Raw genomic sequence first — 16475 nt, 5'->3', positions numbered from 1 at the left:
TGGATTTCCTCAAAGTACTTGTCCCTCCTGAGGACTCCCAGGCTCTGCTTCACCACACCCCACCGGAACAACCCAGGAATCCCTTTCTCTTTCTACTGCCCTTACATTTCTCCTCCCAGACCAGATGAGTGATATGGCTCCTTTCAGGCTGATGATTGGAGATACCAAATTCAAGTCCTGGTTTGACTTTCTACATCATAAATTTGTTCCTATGTGTAACAGATTACAAAGCTTAATCAAATAACCTGATAGCTTCCTTAAACAGGAGAAATGGGAAGATTTTTTGAGATCCTGAAGAAAAAGAGATGCCTCTGAAGAAGACCACAGGAGCTCTGACTGAGCAGAATTCAGTTCTCACCAGTAGCTGGTGATGAATGTTGATGATTTTTAAAGACATTAGAAGGATTTCCACAAATAAAAAGCATACAAGTATAAAACTTGTGGAAAGTACTGGACTCAGACAATTTATCTTAATAGAACCCAATGCTGTAATAAAAATACTGTATACGTAGCCAATAAACAGTTTTATATTATCACAAGGACAGAGAACAACAATATTGAACAGGTAATATTAGTTTGGACTCTTATGTATTTGGTAACTGGTTATTCTGTTTAAATAAGGCACAAATATTAGCCTTTTTAAAAGATCACTGATAGTAAGTGGAAAAGATTCTGTAATATTACAGATTTAAAAACGTACCTACAGTTAAATTCAAGATAGATATAAGACAGTTATTTTTGAACCCATGCAAGGTTCAAAACCAAGAGACATACATATGTGCTTTATAAATAGTAAGGAAATAATGTGGCATAAGCACAGTAACTAACATTTTGACTGAAATAAAAATAATTCTAAGTTGAATTTTACCTTCTATCTTTTAGTTCATCTGTTTACTCCTTTTCAGCCTGCATTTTCATTCAGTGAAGCAGTGAATTATTAGTATGATGCCTCGGTTTCGAAAGATTCCACTATCAAACTTCTAATTTTATGAACCTTATCATAAATATATTAGCAGCCTCACAGGGCTTTCATACTTTTTCCCCAAAGGTGAGAATGTGGCAATCTATGTAATAATAGGAGTTCGGTGCCTAACTCTCATTTAGATTTAAGATTTATTCTGTCAGAGAGCCATTTTTGAAAGCCATTTTCTGGCAGCATTCCTGGAGTTTTATATTTTTGAAAGAAATGATGGTCATAATTTGCAAATTTTTTTCTATTTTTCTCCTTAAGACATTAATACTGTTTAACTTATTTAATACATAAAGAAAACAAAACATCATCTTAGATGGAATAGTGGACAGAAACACCATGTCAGGTGAGGAGAAAAGTAAAAAGTTAAGTCTTGAAATTCTCGTAAACAAAATGCAAGGACATGAATGAGAACAAGTCAGAAGCGCTACAAGAACAAAAACCTTGGTGTTGCCTGTCTGCTCTTAGACACACCTGGCAGCACTGTTTGGGTAATGTTTAGTACCAGCAAAGGAGAAGGATGCCCTCTACCATGTCATTAATACCACCTCTAAACAAGTATCCATGAGGTTGCTCTGCAACTTTCTCATCTGAGCAGCACCTGAGCCACCTGGCCTGACACACCTGGAAAAGTTAGAATGAAGATTTAAAAATATTTTTTATTATACTTTTTATTTTTAATAATGCAAAATATTTTGCGAAATAACATTTTTATGTTATAAAAAAGCCCAAACTTCACAATGTACTATGTTGGGACACCAGAGGAAATCAAAGGACGGATAAATACTTCGGAGTGCAGGCCTCTAGACATACAAGCTCTAACTCTGGAATACTGAGATTCTCCAGCAATGCAGACTGCAGGTGCCCTCAGGAATGCTCATACTCTAATGAGACAGATATTTCTGTAAGATTTGCACTTTTACAACCTTTAACCTTCATTGTAGTGATGAAAAAAAGTAATTCTGGAGGCTCAACCCGAAGACAAGTACTGGCCCAGCCCTTCTCATTCTGGAACAAGCCGAAACTTTTGTATTAACAAAGCCAAGGTCTCGCTCTACTGCATCTCTTTGACAAAGCATCAAACACTGCCTCTGAAGTGATATGGATTCATATCACTTGTGGCTGCTTGTAATAAAGCAGCCAAAAAACCCTTTCCACTTTTGTCAGGTAGATGGAAAATTCATTCATAAATCTCAGTGTAGCGATTCATATTAAACTTTGCTACAAATTATCATTAAGATATTAAAGCACAATCTGATTCAAATACTGACCTCACAAACATGCTCACTCAGGCCTATACTGATTTTAAGACTAACCATTCATACCAAAGAAGGAAAGAAAGGAAAAGGGTTTCTGACACGAGTTTAGAAGAGAGGAGAGCATTCTTCTCAACCAGAGTTCATTTTATACCCACGTGTTACTTCTGCCCACCACATCACAAATATCCTACAGAGCTGACAGATCAAATTTGCTGAAACTTACTTCATGCCTTTCCTGTCCTGAGCTCCTGTGGAGGACAATGCATGCATGGTAAGGTAGAGAGGTGAAAAAAGAAAAGGGGAGGGAAATTTAAAAAATAATAAAAAAAAACCAAAGAAAAGAACTGCTCCATATAGCAGCAAGAATTTTCAGACTTTAAACATCCAAATATTCCTCAGGAATGCTGCCAGGAGGACAAATGTTTTAAATACAATATACATCAAGTTCACCTATTCCCCTTCACTGAATTTAGAAAGAGATTTTCGATTGTTCAACTTGGTTAAAATGAGAGTTTGATAGATGCAGCCTTAAGCTGAATCTGTAATTTTAGTTTTCTAGTGTTACAAGTAATTTTCAGTCATGACTCTTTAATAATTTAACTAAATATTACTTCTGAATAACAGTAATTCAATCAACTGTCAAAAAGATAGCTACTAAAAGTTGAAAGAAAATAGCTCAAAAGAGGCACAAATTAATTTTCAAACACTATTAAATTGTAGAAAATAAAAAACAATAGAAATCTATCAATTCCACTTACACTTTTCTTTCTGAAAATTTTTAGGTGAAACAGTATACCTAGGGAAACCAGATAATATGTCTTTAAAGTGTCTTAGTTGTAAACAGAAGTTAACAAATGTCACATTATAATTCAGCACTTCATATACTTTACAGAAGAGAGAAAAGCTTGCGCTACCTTTTCGAAGTCTGGAAGACAGGGCCACAGTTTTAGTTTGGAGTAAGTTCCAAGTTATATTCACAAGAAATTCCTTAATCTAAATAACGTTTCCTTCCCCTCTCCTTTGCTGAAGCAAATTCTTGCTATGGAAAATCATTATTGCTGTATTGTAGATTTGCATTCATCTTCTAAGATAGTTAAACCTCTTCTCAAAAGATTAAGGCAATTATTATTCATTACAATTATTAACATTTGTACATTTTAGACAAATCAGATTGCTTGGTTCATTCCATGCTTAATGGGATTAATATAGTACCTTCAAAACCGGTTACCTGTTAGATGATACCTTTCCTGCTGCTTAGAGAAAGCAAACGCTAGGAAGCACCATACACCTGCTGTATTTTTAACACAGAGACTAACTAGTACCTGATTTAAGAGTGCATTCATATATTTAGTTCCATTTTGTGGACCTAACTACAGCCAACAAATAAACTGGGTAAATACAGAAGCGGATGTCCCAGTGGCAGAAAACGCATTCTCAACTGAAGAGAATTATTTTTGTAATCAAAGATCTCTTAATCCTTTTTAGTCTTTTGGTTATTATGTTATATGGAGTTACATGGAGTCCTGAGTAGTCTCCCTTTACCTTCTGATGGGAGTCAAGTTTTGCTTCTCATAGGTTTTTTTACGTTTTACTTCCACTGCTACTGCTGGATAAGCTATCTTTTGAAATATTTAAACCATAGTTAAAAGCAGAACTCAGTTTACATAATGACACCACTTCTTGAAGAAGCCCACCCTCTTCTGGAGTTTCATCTCCTTCATTCCCATCTTTCTCCCAAGGGACCAGAATGGATGGATGTTGAGCAAGACTTGCTGGAAGCTGATCTTCTGAGGTATTGCTTAGTGTTTCATTCTGCTCTGCATACTTATAGGAAGAATATCCTGCTTTGAAACTTTCTAGAGAAGCAAACAGAGCACCTGATCGTACTGGAGATGGGGATGTCATACTAGTGGTGTCCATCTTGTCAGCAACAAAGGTTTTGTCACTACTCTCTTCTTCCAGCCTTGAGAGAGATTCTCTATGGCCACCAGAAGAAACTTGCTTCCTTGGTGATGGAGGGAGCTGCTTCCCATGGAGGGCACTGTCATCCTGACCAAGGTTCCACTCTGCTTGATCATTAGCACTGCAGAGCAGGGTAAGGTTGCTCTCACTAGGTGCATTTGACTTGTTCTGAAACAAAGAACATGCGTTTATAGTTAATGTCACCGGCACTTTCAAAACAAAAATACTGTAATTGTTTTTGTGGGTTCCTAAATCGTGGATCCCCTTTGGGGTTTAACATGACAAACCAACAATCCCAGAAATAATGTAAGATTGAATGCTTTTACACTTCCTCACCAGAACAGAGTCTCTTATCCTAGGGATTTCCTTTTGTACAGAGGAAGGATTTCTGTCTCCCCTGTCCATCCAGTCTTTGCACATGGAGTTTTGACAGTGAACTAAGACACACGTTGCTGGTTTGTACCCATAATGTGAGAAGGAGCTGGACTAAATCTAAAAACAGATGGCATTTCTACTTTGCTTCAGTAACTAATTATATCAACTTTCAGTATTACATTGTTTTGGCCAAAAAAACCAAAAATGGGCATTTTATTGATGTGAGTGCTGTGTGACACTCATAATGTAAAATTTTACAAGCTTTTTAAACATTTGCATTAGAATTTGCTGTTCCAGTAACAAATCTACTATAGGAACCCTTTCAGCAAAAGTAAATGATGGACAGCTGATATGAGCTGGAATTCAAAAACTAACATTTTTGGCTTAACATCACAGCAGTGATTTGGTGAGGGTTTTAAAGTTGCAGGCAATGCACTACAGGTCTGGTGCAACTCTACCTAAGAAAGGATCAAGGAGTCCTCTTTGAAAGCTCTGGCTTTCTAGCAGTGTTTCAGGTGCAATTACCACTTGGATCCCATGACTTAAGATGGAAACATCACCATATGATAGCTAGTTCAAGGATGCAAGGTGAAAATGGAAATTAATACCTTCTAAACTCGATAAAAACAAGACTAAAACCAGCTGGTATTCTCAGAGATTAAACAGCTAAATATAATATTAAACTATTTAAGTAAATCATTACAATATTCACAGCTCTATACTGTTATATTATGTTATAATGGAAAAATATTGTTTCAAGAAGACTTGGTAAATTAAACAAAGGCATAACCAATGTCTTGGCTCATGAAAAGCCATCACGGGTATACTGTTATGTAGCTCTTGGAAGACACATTAGCAATTCTAAGGACTATGCTGAAGTGTCTGAGCTGCACGTTGTTGTTTCCACAAGTGCAGGATTCTGCTATACAGGGATTGGAGTTGTTTTTCAAATGAAAGCAGAAGACTAACCGCAGTCTTGTAATCAATGTCATCCATTGATCTAAAGAAATCCAGGCTCTTTGCTCCTGAGAGCTTTCCTTGATCTGAACTGTGTGTGCTCAGCGTGTCCAAAATCTCCCCAAGCAAGTCCATTTCTCCTTGATGCTGAGGAGTTATTCCAGTTTCACCAGAATCATCACTATCACAAAAGTAAGCAGAAGCTTCTTCACTGTCTTCTGATGATAACCTGAAAACAAAATCTTTTCCATTAGTTAGGAACATAGAAGTCATATTATTACATTCACTTCTAAAAGTAAGTAGGAGAATGCATTCCAAGATTTTTAAAAGGGAACATAAAATTGGAATTTTTTTCTACTCAAGAATTTTCCTAACCACAGATACATATCATCTATGGAGATACAGTTACCATTAGCTGGTTTTCCAGTCTCCTGGCTCTTCCCCAACCACTGTAACTATTATATCAAATCACTCTTAATATGACTTCCCAAATATTCACTCCAAATTTTAGCTATTCCAAAATTGGTTCATTTTTTTCCCTTGTCTACATCTTATATTTAGGTCAGTGTTTCTACACCTCTCCAGATGACCTAGACACATACTTTGCTCTAGTGGTAAGAAGACTCTCATGCTGCAACTCTACTATATTATGACCAGATTTACTTGAGTACTCGCTACCTGCAAGGAGAACTGGTGCTTTTGTCTCTTAATTTTCTCTTTTATTCATTGCAATACCCTTACGTCTGACCCTCATACTACTGCCGTCTTTCTCTATCACTGCCTACCCATACTACTACTACAAAGGGTATTTCCATGGCTCACTGTTTTGATTATATCCTTTGAACACTTCAGTAGCTCTCTCTTCCCTATTGCATCACGGCTTAAGCTGCCTTACTTTGCTTTTAAGGTCCTCTATGGTTCATTATCAAAAACTGTCTCCTGAATTCAATCAGAGACTGCCTCAATGCAGCTTAAGCCTCAGCTTCTGACTTTCCTTTAATTTACACAAAGGAAAACCTTGATACAAAACTCAGAAGGCAATATTTCTCTTTCAGGCCCCTCAGAAAACTTTCCATTGTCATGACCACAACACAAGACTAAAAGAATAGAGTAGTTGAGGCCAATGTCCACCATGTTGACAAATACTATTTCACTGCTCCTTCGTGTATGTAGTCTATCTTTTCATCTTGAGTCTGTGAAGATTGAGGATTATGCCAAGCTCTTCTAGGTACTATAATAATGAAAAGATAGAATAGGCTGTCCCTCTTTTTAAAAGCAGATTTAATCCTAAATTACTCAACGTCATCTAGATCACGAACCAAGCTAGCAGCCTGGACAGGAGAAAAGTCATCACTTGAACTCAACTTTGCTGAATAACACTAGTGATTTTCTCGCATACATACACACACATCCAAACAGGCTTCTTACTTGCTTGTTCTCTCCATTTCATCATCATCATCTCCATCCAAGGCATCCTGATTACTGAGACGTTGGTTGAAACGAGTCTGGAGGACAGAAAATTAACATTATAATTTGGGGAGGGGGCAGGGTTCATGTAATGAACAGTAATGCTTCAGCGTTACTTATTTGGAGACTAGCTGCCACTTTACTCATTAAGACTTCCTGAATACTTGATGAGGAAAACCACCTATCGATCAAGTCTTCTAAAGGTTGTTATAAGACAATGTGAAGTCCTCAAGCATCACCAATTAAAGAGCATGAGAATAATTTTTCTTCATGGGCTATAGAGGGCCTTATTATTTCTGCAAAGCCTTGATTAGCAGAAGGCTGGCTATTGGAAGAAAAGCATCACTCAAGACTACTGCCTTCCCTTTCTTGAAAGCATATTCCGAAACGCACTGTGGTTTATTACTTTCTAATAGAAATATTCATCAAGTTTTGGTTGATGTGGTCTACTGCACATGAAGAAAAATTGATTTTTGAAGTAGAATACAAAATAACATATTTTTGTAGATATTTTACACATCTATATTTATGTTAGGGTGTTAAACAGAACTGCAGAGTAAGTAATATACCAGCTCAAAAACTATGCACTAAGAATGCAGGATAATTTACTGTAAATCACAGTTAGCGCACACTCAGAGCATTCCATGGGGAGATTGTGTAGAGTAGCTGGTGTGCTGTAAATTTACACACTACCATACTGAGTACTCACTAACCTGTTATATCACATTCTTATTTAGCAAACAGAACCAGGCTAAAGATTTCTACAATACTTGAAAAAAGTCTCTGTCTTGACCAGAACATTTAAGTCGGGAATTTTAGTCACTTGTACTTCACAAATGACTGTCTTAAGATCTGCACACCCTTATAATTGTGTTGTTCAAAAACCTGCAAAGATTAACGATGCAGGCAATCAATCCACTGAAGAGATTCTGAACCTTGGAAAACTGGCCATAATTTAAAGACATATGGATAGAATTTGTGCAAAGGGAAAACAGTGTTATCTAACTTTAAATAAAATCATACACAAGTAAAAAGAAGTGCTACTGCCCACATCTCATCATGCAGTTCACCAAATGCCTAAATCTTCAACAAGCCCATCATGGGGAAGAAATATGACCTTAATTTCAGACTACAAGGAGCTTGGAAATCTTGTACTGTGAGGATTTCAGTATGTCACCTATGACAGATGTTGTCAGTGTTCTACATATACCAGGACACTTTTTGCAACTTTTTTCCCCCATTATTGCCAGGAATGTCTCAATGTTCACTCTTCATAGTCTGACACATTTGTTTTGTTCAACAAGAGAGGATTTAATTAAAGTAGAAAGCTTTGATAACATTTTCCATAGTTCTTCATCCATAAAGAGGAAACATGGTTCTTAATGTGTTAAACCAAGTAACAGTTGATAGAAAATGAAAGAATTATTAGAGTATCAAAAACTATGAAAGAATTCAAACTAAGCTTCATACTGAGCAGAAGTTAGGATGGAACACAAAGAAACAAACTATTGATGTTTCTAACTCTCCCAGTTTTGTGAGTTCTTTATGTCATTCCCATCAGCGTTGTAATCAATCATATCCCTGCTTGTAACTAAAGGGAGGTTAACCACTCTGTCTTAATTGCTATTGTTAATTGGTTATCTTACCGCCACAGCTACAGTCACTGTTTTCAGTTTAAAAGTTGCTGCTTTAAGTAGTTACCTCTACTGGGACAAGTGAAATACTTTGTTTCTATAACACTAGTAATCCATTACTACTCCATGAAAATTCTGACATTATAGTAATTGTAATTAAAGCTCTAATCCTGGAACTGGCTCCTGGAGGGCAAAACTCTGTCTCACTTTGTTGGAATTTGCATCAGAATTAGATATTGCCATCACATTTACTTCTATTAATGACAAGATTTTGCAGGAAAGAAGGTTCTTTAAAAATGTTGTGAAATTTCAGAAAACAAAACCAAACTCAACACTTGTTCATCTGTAGAGGGATTAACTCTGTCAATGGAATAAAATCTCACAAGGTAACACTCACTTTTTTGTCAAAATAAATAATGCTTCAAAGAATATAGATGGTAAGTTTCAAAAAATTTAAATAAAAAATAAAATTACAAAAAAGAAAAAAAAAGAAAATAATTAAAGAAAGGTTGTGTCTTGAGAAACAGGAAGTGAATGAAATTAATATGAATCAGCAAACACCACAGGCACAGCAGTGGCCCTTCAGAGTATCTACAAACAGTATTATGCTTGTTAGTGAAAAAAAGAATAACATAATATAAAGGCATATAACAGAGCATATGTTGATAAACCTAAAATCCAAATCAAATTTAAAAAAGCCGAAAACACCCAAACCTTCTACTTCTTGATGATAAGAATCTGACTTTGAAAAAATACTTTTGTTATCAATTTAAATCGTTAGGGGTACAAAATTATACAGGAAGACTTTCAAAAACTAAACCAAATAAAATGGGATTGACATACAAAGAAAACAAAGCACAAGAGGAAGGAAAGGAAAATATCTGTAAATAACAACATTCTCCAGAGTTTACAGCCCTGTGAACTAGCCATGGAGACAACAAGCAACACATGGTTTTGAATTGGTGACTTTCCTCTAGGAGCTGTAATAAAAATGACTGCAAGGGAGGGGTATGTCCAGACTACTTTGCAAAGAAAGAAAAAGAAAGAAAGAAACTCTTAATAAATTCCAAAAGGAGAACCATAAATCTTTTTCATTGCTCTACTAGGCAAAGTGACATAGTACGTGCACCTGCAAAAGCTGTCAAAGTCATTTAAGAAGTCCTTCCATTACTGACGTACCCTGCTGTTTGCAGTTATTTAAGCTTTTAATTTCTGTCTTTTCTGCATTTTGAAGTGTGTAACCTTTTTTATACCCTTTTATGAAAAAAGGACAGACTTCTGTTTCCTTCCTGATCAGCATTCTAATAATGACCAGACCATTTAAATTTATTACCGCAAGAAATGATATGGTAACACTCCTTTCTTCCTGCACCAGAACTTTATAAAGTCTTAATAGACTGCTGTCATGTTTTTTTCTATAAAATAAAGCAACGAACTTCTTTAAAGTAACTCAATTGTTTCGCTTCTTCCAACTAGTTCTGCTTACATGATAAATCTATTATTTAGTGTATCCACTTTATATAAAAACCATGAACTGTGATTCAACTTTTGCTCTTCCAAATTTTTTTCATCTTCAGGCACACCACTGCACCACAAGAACCCATCTCTCATCTTGCTCAGAACATAAGAGAGTTGAATATACTTAAACACAAAAAGCTCAGGCTCTCCACCAGCCACTGTTGAACCATCAAGCCTGGGCGTAAAGTACGGCAAAGGAGCAACTGCAGCCAGCACGAGGATATATGTCCTTTTTGTATACACTGTATACATCCTCTTTGGTTTCTGCCTCACTTCCAAGTCTCATTCTGCCAAGTGGTCTGCTGCCTATACAGCTGTGGTAAATGCTGATCAGTGAAACCAGAAAAAGAAGGTGCTGACAGTATAAATATGGGTAGAACCAAACAAAGTGAGAATAGGTCCTTAAACTGTTCTCGTCTGCTTGCCGGTAGCCTCACAAAATGTACTACTTTGGCACAAAAATGTAGACAAAATACATGAATGCTAAAGGATTCAAATGTAAGATGTAATGTAATTCTTGATTGGGCATGAAAGTCAATCTTTGAAATGTCAGCTTTTTATTTAATGCTAGACCTTTCAGAAGCACAGCTTTCTGGAATGAGTGTTTATCGATCAATACTAAGGCAGAAAGTTTAACAAGGCTGCTGCTATTAATTGTCCTCAAAGTGAGAAACAAATAATCTTTTGATAAATGGCAGCACACATATAATTTCACATTTACTGGCTACTCAATACATCAACACATAAAGTTTCAAAAAAAAGAAAAATATCTACTATGGTTTACATCTATGAAGTACTTTTTTCTTAAAAATTTAGTCATTCAGTACGAGAAAGCAAAATGAATACAGGTCCACTATTATTTATGATTCAGTATTATATTCTACTTATCCTCCTCTGCAACCCAATCACAGACGTAATTATTGCTTCACCTCCAGTAGGGAAGCAAAAGATCTCCCATTCAGACTTTCTAGTTAAGCACAAACTGTTGCCTTTATTTCTGTTTAAAGACAGTGACCTAAACCAAGGGATGATGAAATCACAGGAAACATACTTCATACTGCACTACATAGGAGCTGAGACTGATAGGGGAAGAGGGAAAGACCAGAGATTAAAAAGTACAGTTTCTATGCTTTCTTTTCTTCAATGCCCTTCTTTTTCTGGGATGTAGTACAAACAACCACAAGCTTAAAGTAGTGCTAGGGATACCAATTAGTTACAGGGACAACAGACCAGGATAGATGCAAGTAATAATTCTAGAATAATTTATAGAAATTATCCTTTTCTTGTGTGCCTTCCCTCACAGAAAGTAACACAAAGTAATGATGCCTCACAGAAATAACGCACTGATTTCAGAAAAGTTGTCCTGGATATAAATTAAATAGATTAAATAAATTATCTAAGATGCTGTATTTGCTTTTTAATATTTTTAAATTATCATTACAAAAAAGGTCTCAAGGATAATTTAAAAACTATTAACACTAAATTAACAAACCCCTTCTTTCTTACTTGGATAGAAAACTTCTCTGCTTTAACAGATTCAGACATATGGACAATACATTTGAAAGTACACAAAGTGGTTGGAAATATCCATAGCTACATGCCATGAGACACAAGTGTCATCAGTTCTGAGATCCTGTTAATTTAAATGACAGGGAGAGATCCATAAAAAGTAGATTCCTAGAGACAGAAATAAATCCTTCTCCATAACAATAAACAGCCTGCAAGAGAGCTAAAAATCTAAAAATCCAAAAATCTGTTTAGAGACATAGACAACCAGAAATGTGTAGATAAGAGTACGGGCACAGTACTCTGAAATGACAAGGAAGCTGTACTGCAACAGAGTCCTGACTTTTATAAAGTTAAAGGAAACAATATCCGTGCTGAGGTAGGATTCATTGTAAGTAAGGATGATAAATCTGTTGAGATTCTTAGTCAGGGATAGCACATTATAATTATTTATGTTCTGAATGTGGTGAAAAATTAACAAACTAAGCTTCCTACCTTTTATGTATGCTATACAGATGAAGAGAGACAATATTTGAGAATTTTGTAACACTGTTTTAGATTTTTAATGATTTATCATGTTTCTGCAAATATTTTTCAGAAATAGTTATGTTTTTCTCCAAAAGAGTAAGCAAACTTCCATTTTCTCTGAAGAATCACAGATCATTTTTCCCTCAGAAAGCCTGCACCACCTCCTGTTGCTCCAAATCAGGCCAAGACCCCACGCTGCCCACAGTCAGGTATCACCTCCAAACAGCCACATCTTACTCACTCTTCTCGATGGGGCAGAGGCTATTCTTAGCAAAACTGGCCATTTTCAGCTGGCAGACTGTGGCACCATACCCCATGTCATTCTAGCTGCAACCATTCAAAGGCAGCCCGGCTTCACCTTAATTGGCAAAAAGCAGATGTGTCATTCTTTTAAAGCAGGACACGGATTTTCAGTGCCACTAGCAACAACTAAAGCAAGCACCTCTTTTATAAACAAGTGCTCTTTATGGATTACTTTTTGTGGATGATTTTAAGAATCACATTAATCAGGTAGAATTTCTAGTTACAAAATATGATAAAGAAAAATATCATGTATTTTCCCTTTTTGATGTTTATTAATGCCCTAGGCTTACTCAATGATTAGAGGGAAGGGAAATGACAGAATGGGAGGTGGAGTGGGTCACGACAAAGAGAGAAAAAAAACCCCTAAATGTGTTATGTGAATAATATAAATAATTGAAGTTAAAATGTATGAAGTGGATGTGATCCTAAACAGAAACATCACACTACCTCCAGACTTCAAGATTTCATGGGAAACACCAAGTGACACAGAACTTTAGATAGATAAAAACGCAAGCAGTACTGAACTCTGTCCATCAAACCTATGGACAGTGGAAAAGCCCATTTGAGGGAAGTTCTGTATGAAGCATGAAAACTGAGAGACTAATCACATTTGCAAGGAAAAAAGATTGTGCCTTAGAAACAGAAATATTGATTCCAGTCACATTTCTGTCTACGGCTCCCAATCAGAAGAATTAGCTAGCAAGGAGGAGGCCCTCCTTGTTTGATGCCAGTAGGAGTCTTCTCCCCAACAAAAATAATTCTCTGCAAGGTGCTAGGAAATGTGGATGGCACTCGGATTTGGATACCCTTCACTAATTTCATACACTTTAGAGTCTAAATTAGAAAATAAATAGCAGGAGAGGGGCATCATCAGCATGTCATCTATATTCTAGGTGAGCTAAATTGCACTTTGGCATGCCTCCCTCTTTCCATTTTCTGCAGAAAGAACCTAGGGTAGCACTGCTACTAACTTCAGCATCTCAGTAGTGTCTAAAATTAGACAGGTTGAATCTGGACTTTCACATTCGGAGATGCTGAGATCTCTGCAGGAAAGGCTTTTCCTGTTTCTTCGACATCTTCCTTTTGCTGCTAGCCAAACTTTATTCTTTAATTGAATTTCTTCAATTTTTTTAGCTCTTATGTATCGAACTAGAGAAAGAAAGAAAATGTTAGGGAACATACAGTACTAGAGCTTAAGTTTCAGACATAAGGTCGTGCTCTCCAAACTTTCAGGCCAGAAGGCAAGAACAACACAAAGCTGGGACACAGCTCCCAACTGCTGGCTGACACTTCTGGCTCCCTGCTTTGCCTAGGTGAGGCCAAAATGCAATCCATGGAAGACAGAGGACTCAGCAAATGAAGGCAGAAGATACCACTGTTACATTAAGATGTCAAATTCTTCTGAAGAAAAAATTAATCCAGTTATTTCAATTAACTATTAGGGACAGAAAGGTTCATCCAGTTTTGAAGGTACTTGTGAAACAGCATTTTTCTTTCAGATCCTTCAGAAAAATAAACCTTGGCAGACAGACCACTATGGTTCATTTGTTTGTAGAAGACAGATCCTCTGAATGGCTGCCTTTCTATTTGTAAAAAAAAACCTTAAGTAGGTGACAATAATAAGCAGAAAAAGCAACTGCTAACTTTTTGCTTGTCTAAACATCTCTCAGTAGGATAAATCAGAGGTAGATGTGCTGATTACTTTGCTCTGAAAAGAAAAAAAAAAAAGTGTTCCACTAAATCCACACAGAGTAACAAAAACCTCCAGAGCACTTTTCTGACCATTACCCTATCCTTCCACACTTTTTTTTTAAAATTGGATCATGGTAATTAGCGGGGAGATTTCTCAAGTGATGTTTACTTCAGAACTCAAAGAAGGACAGGCAGCCACAAGGTTTGCACTGGTTTATGGGTGAAGAACGAACGGCAGAACTCTGCTACAGAGACTTGCAACCGTCCTTTACTTAAAACCATGGTGAAAGAAGATTGGGGCAGAAAAGAGGAAAGAGCTCACATTACTAAAAACACTGAAATAAAAATAAGCTTTACAAGCATATTGCTTCTTTTTTCTTTAAATATGTTCACCGACTAAATTGAAATCAGTCACTGTCACTGTTCAGAGGCAGTATCTGCTATGGTCTTGTGGGGCGGCAGTTTGAGCAATCTCGCAATTGTAACTCTGTGTGGTCATGTATACTCCTGAAAATAAAGTAATGCATGATACATTAAAGTATCTAAATGGTTAAGTCACACAAAGCCCAGACAATCTTTCCGTTTAAAAAAAACGAAGTACCGCTTGATTTCTATGAGGTCTTCTGTTGTAAAAAGCAAGGTTTATACAAGGAAAAGGATGAGTGTGCCTACACGGCTTCAGAAAGGCAATAAAGCCACAAGAGGGCACTCTCGTAATCTACAATTTGAATTTTTGCTGCCTAGCTTTTCATTTTTAAATGAAATCTGACTGTTTTGCAGAATGAAGAGATCTTACTTGACACACCAAGACAAAAGATTTTTTTCAAAATTAAAGGACACTAATGATATCTACAATATTTTCGAATTATACCACATTAGCTAAAGACACAGAATTTACTCATTGAACAAAGCTTACTTTAAAACTGTGTTTTACAGATATTTATATTAAAAACTAGCTCTTACTGTTTATGATATCTGTCAATTTGTAATATTTTAGTCGAAGAGAGTAGAAGATACCTCTGGCTATATAACCAGTATTATCTGTGGATGCTAGGCATAGGTGTGATCTCAAGCACATTATCTGAATCCAAATATAGATAAATGTCCTTAATCAGAGCTTTTAAGTTTCTGAAATTATTGTGAGGTTGTCTGGAGGATTTTTTTTCCCTCTTTTTTTTCCTTAAAGGGGTTCAGTCACTTTCTACAGAATATGTATATTCAGCACTGCATTATCACAGCCACTTCCTCTCCTCTTTTATGTTCCTGGAAAAAAAGGTCTTCAAAATAGCCCACTCTCATCACCTTTTTCAGGTTAGGAGGGTAATCAGTTACTGGAAGGCCTTTGTAGCTAATGATAATGTCATTTATTTTACTGGCTGTTGTAGGAGTATTGATAAATGGGGCACGCCTGAAGGTAAGGTTATTCTGAACACATCTTCCTGCCTGACACTTACTATCTTTGTTGAACAGGAGCCAAGTATACCTACTGCAAGCTGAATGACATATTGTCTAGTTACTGGGATATACTTCAATAAAAGTGTAAAAGCTACATTTGTGATATGCTTTTTTAAAAGACTCAAAAACGGTAATTTTCTTCCATTTGAAAACACCAAGAAAAAAGTTTAGTCTAACTTGGCCTTTATTACCTTACGCAAAAGTGTTTTCAAAACCTTCTTAGACACTGTATTTAGATCCTGCAAAGTCATAGGAAGCAGTTCCCTTGGTTTCTTCGATATATGAACATTTAAAGTAGTGCTGACACACACAGATTCCTGGTAAATCCACACTGAGAATCCAAATGCCCATTTCCATTATGGCTGCAAAGTAGTGCAAGCCTAAAGGTACAGGTATTACACACATTTCCTCAGAGACAAGAGGGCATTGGTAACTCACTACTTATGAAGTGAACTGGTAGTTCTTATTTGGTATTCTGCAAATCTTCAAGTGTGTTTTATTAGCCACTAAATACATTGGGACTATTGACAGCTTGAAATGTTTCATTTTAAAGAAGCTACCCTATCACCTGAGATAACAGTAAAATTACAAAGATCATATTCATGAAATAAAACAGATCTTCCTGGCATTCTATCCAGGCTCATAAGAAACAGATTCTCTTTTTAGTTATATATTAATTAGGAACAATTTTATAGAGCTCTGAGTGCATTTAGGTCCCACTGTCTACCCAGAAATGTGCATTACCTGGGAGCGTATAGTGAAACAGAATTAAAATAGATTATGCAAAACCTGAATGCACAGTAATCTAACACATGCACTGCTGTACCCTCCTCATCAATAGTTAAAGGA

At 36.3% G+C, this 16475-nt stretch overlaps 1 protein-coding gene across 1 annotated transcript in view; it reads right to left on the bottom strand.

Annotated features, from left to right (window-relative positions):
- Positions 1 to 3739: 3739 nt before the first annotated feature.
- The window catches only part of DENND1B (DENN/MADD domain containing 1B), a gene marked incomplete at its 5' end in the record, with an annotated part of 30039 nt that continues 17303 nt past the window's right edge, over positions 3740 to 16475 (bottom strand). The window contains 3 exons of the mRNA XM_010184933.1: positions 3740 to 4359; positions 5536 to 5752; positions 6952 to 7028. Of these exons, the coding sequence (XP_010183235.1) occupies positions 3811 to 4359; positions 5536 to 5752; positions 6952 to 7028 (843 nt within the window). The remainder of the gene's footprint in view (positions 4360 to 5535; positions 5753 to 6951; positions 7029 to 16475) is intronic.

The sequence above is a fragment of the Mesitornis unicolor genome, unplaced genomic scaffold (assembly GCF_000695765.1).
Source record: "Mesitornis unicolor isolate BGI_N332 unplaced genomic scaffold, ASM69576v1 scaffold47415, whole genome shotgun sequence".
Taxonomy (NCBI): Eukaryota; Metazoa; Chordata; class Aves; order Mesitornithiformes; family Mesitornithidae; genus Mesitornis; species Mesitornis unicolor.
Note: the sequence above shows the minus strand (reverse complement) of the source record. Positions and strands in the feature narration are given on the sequence as shown.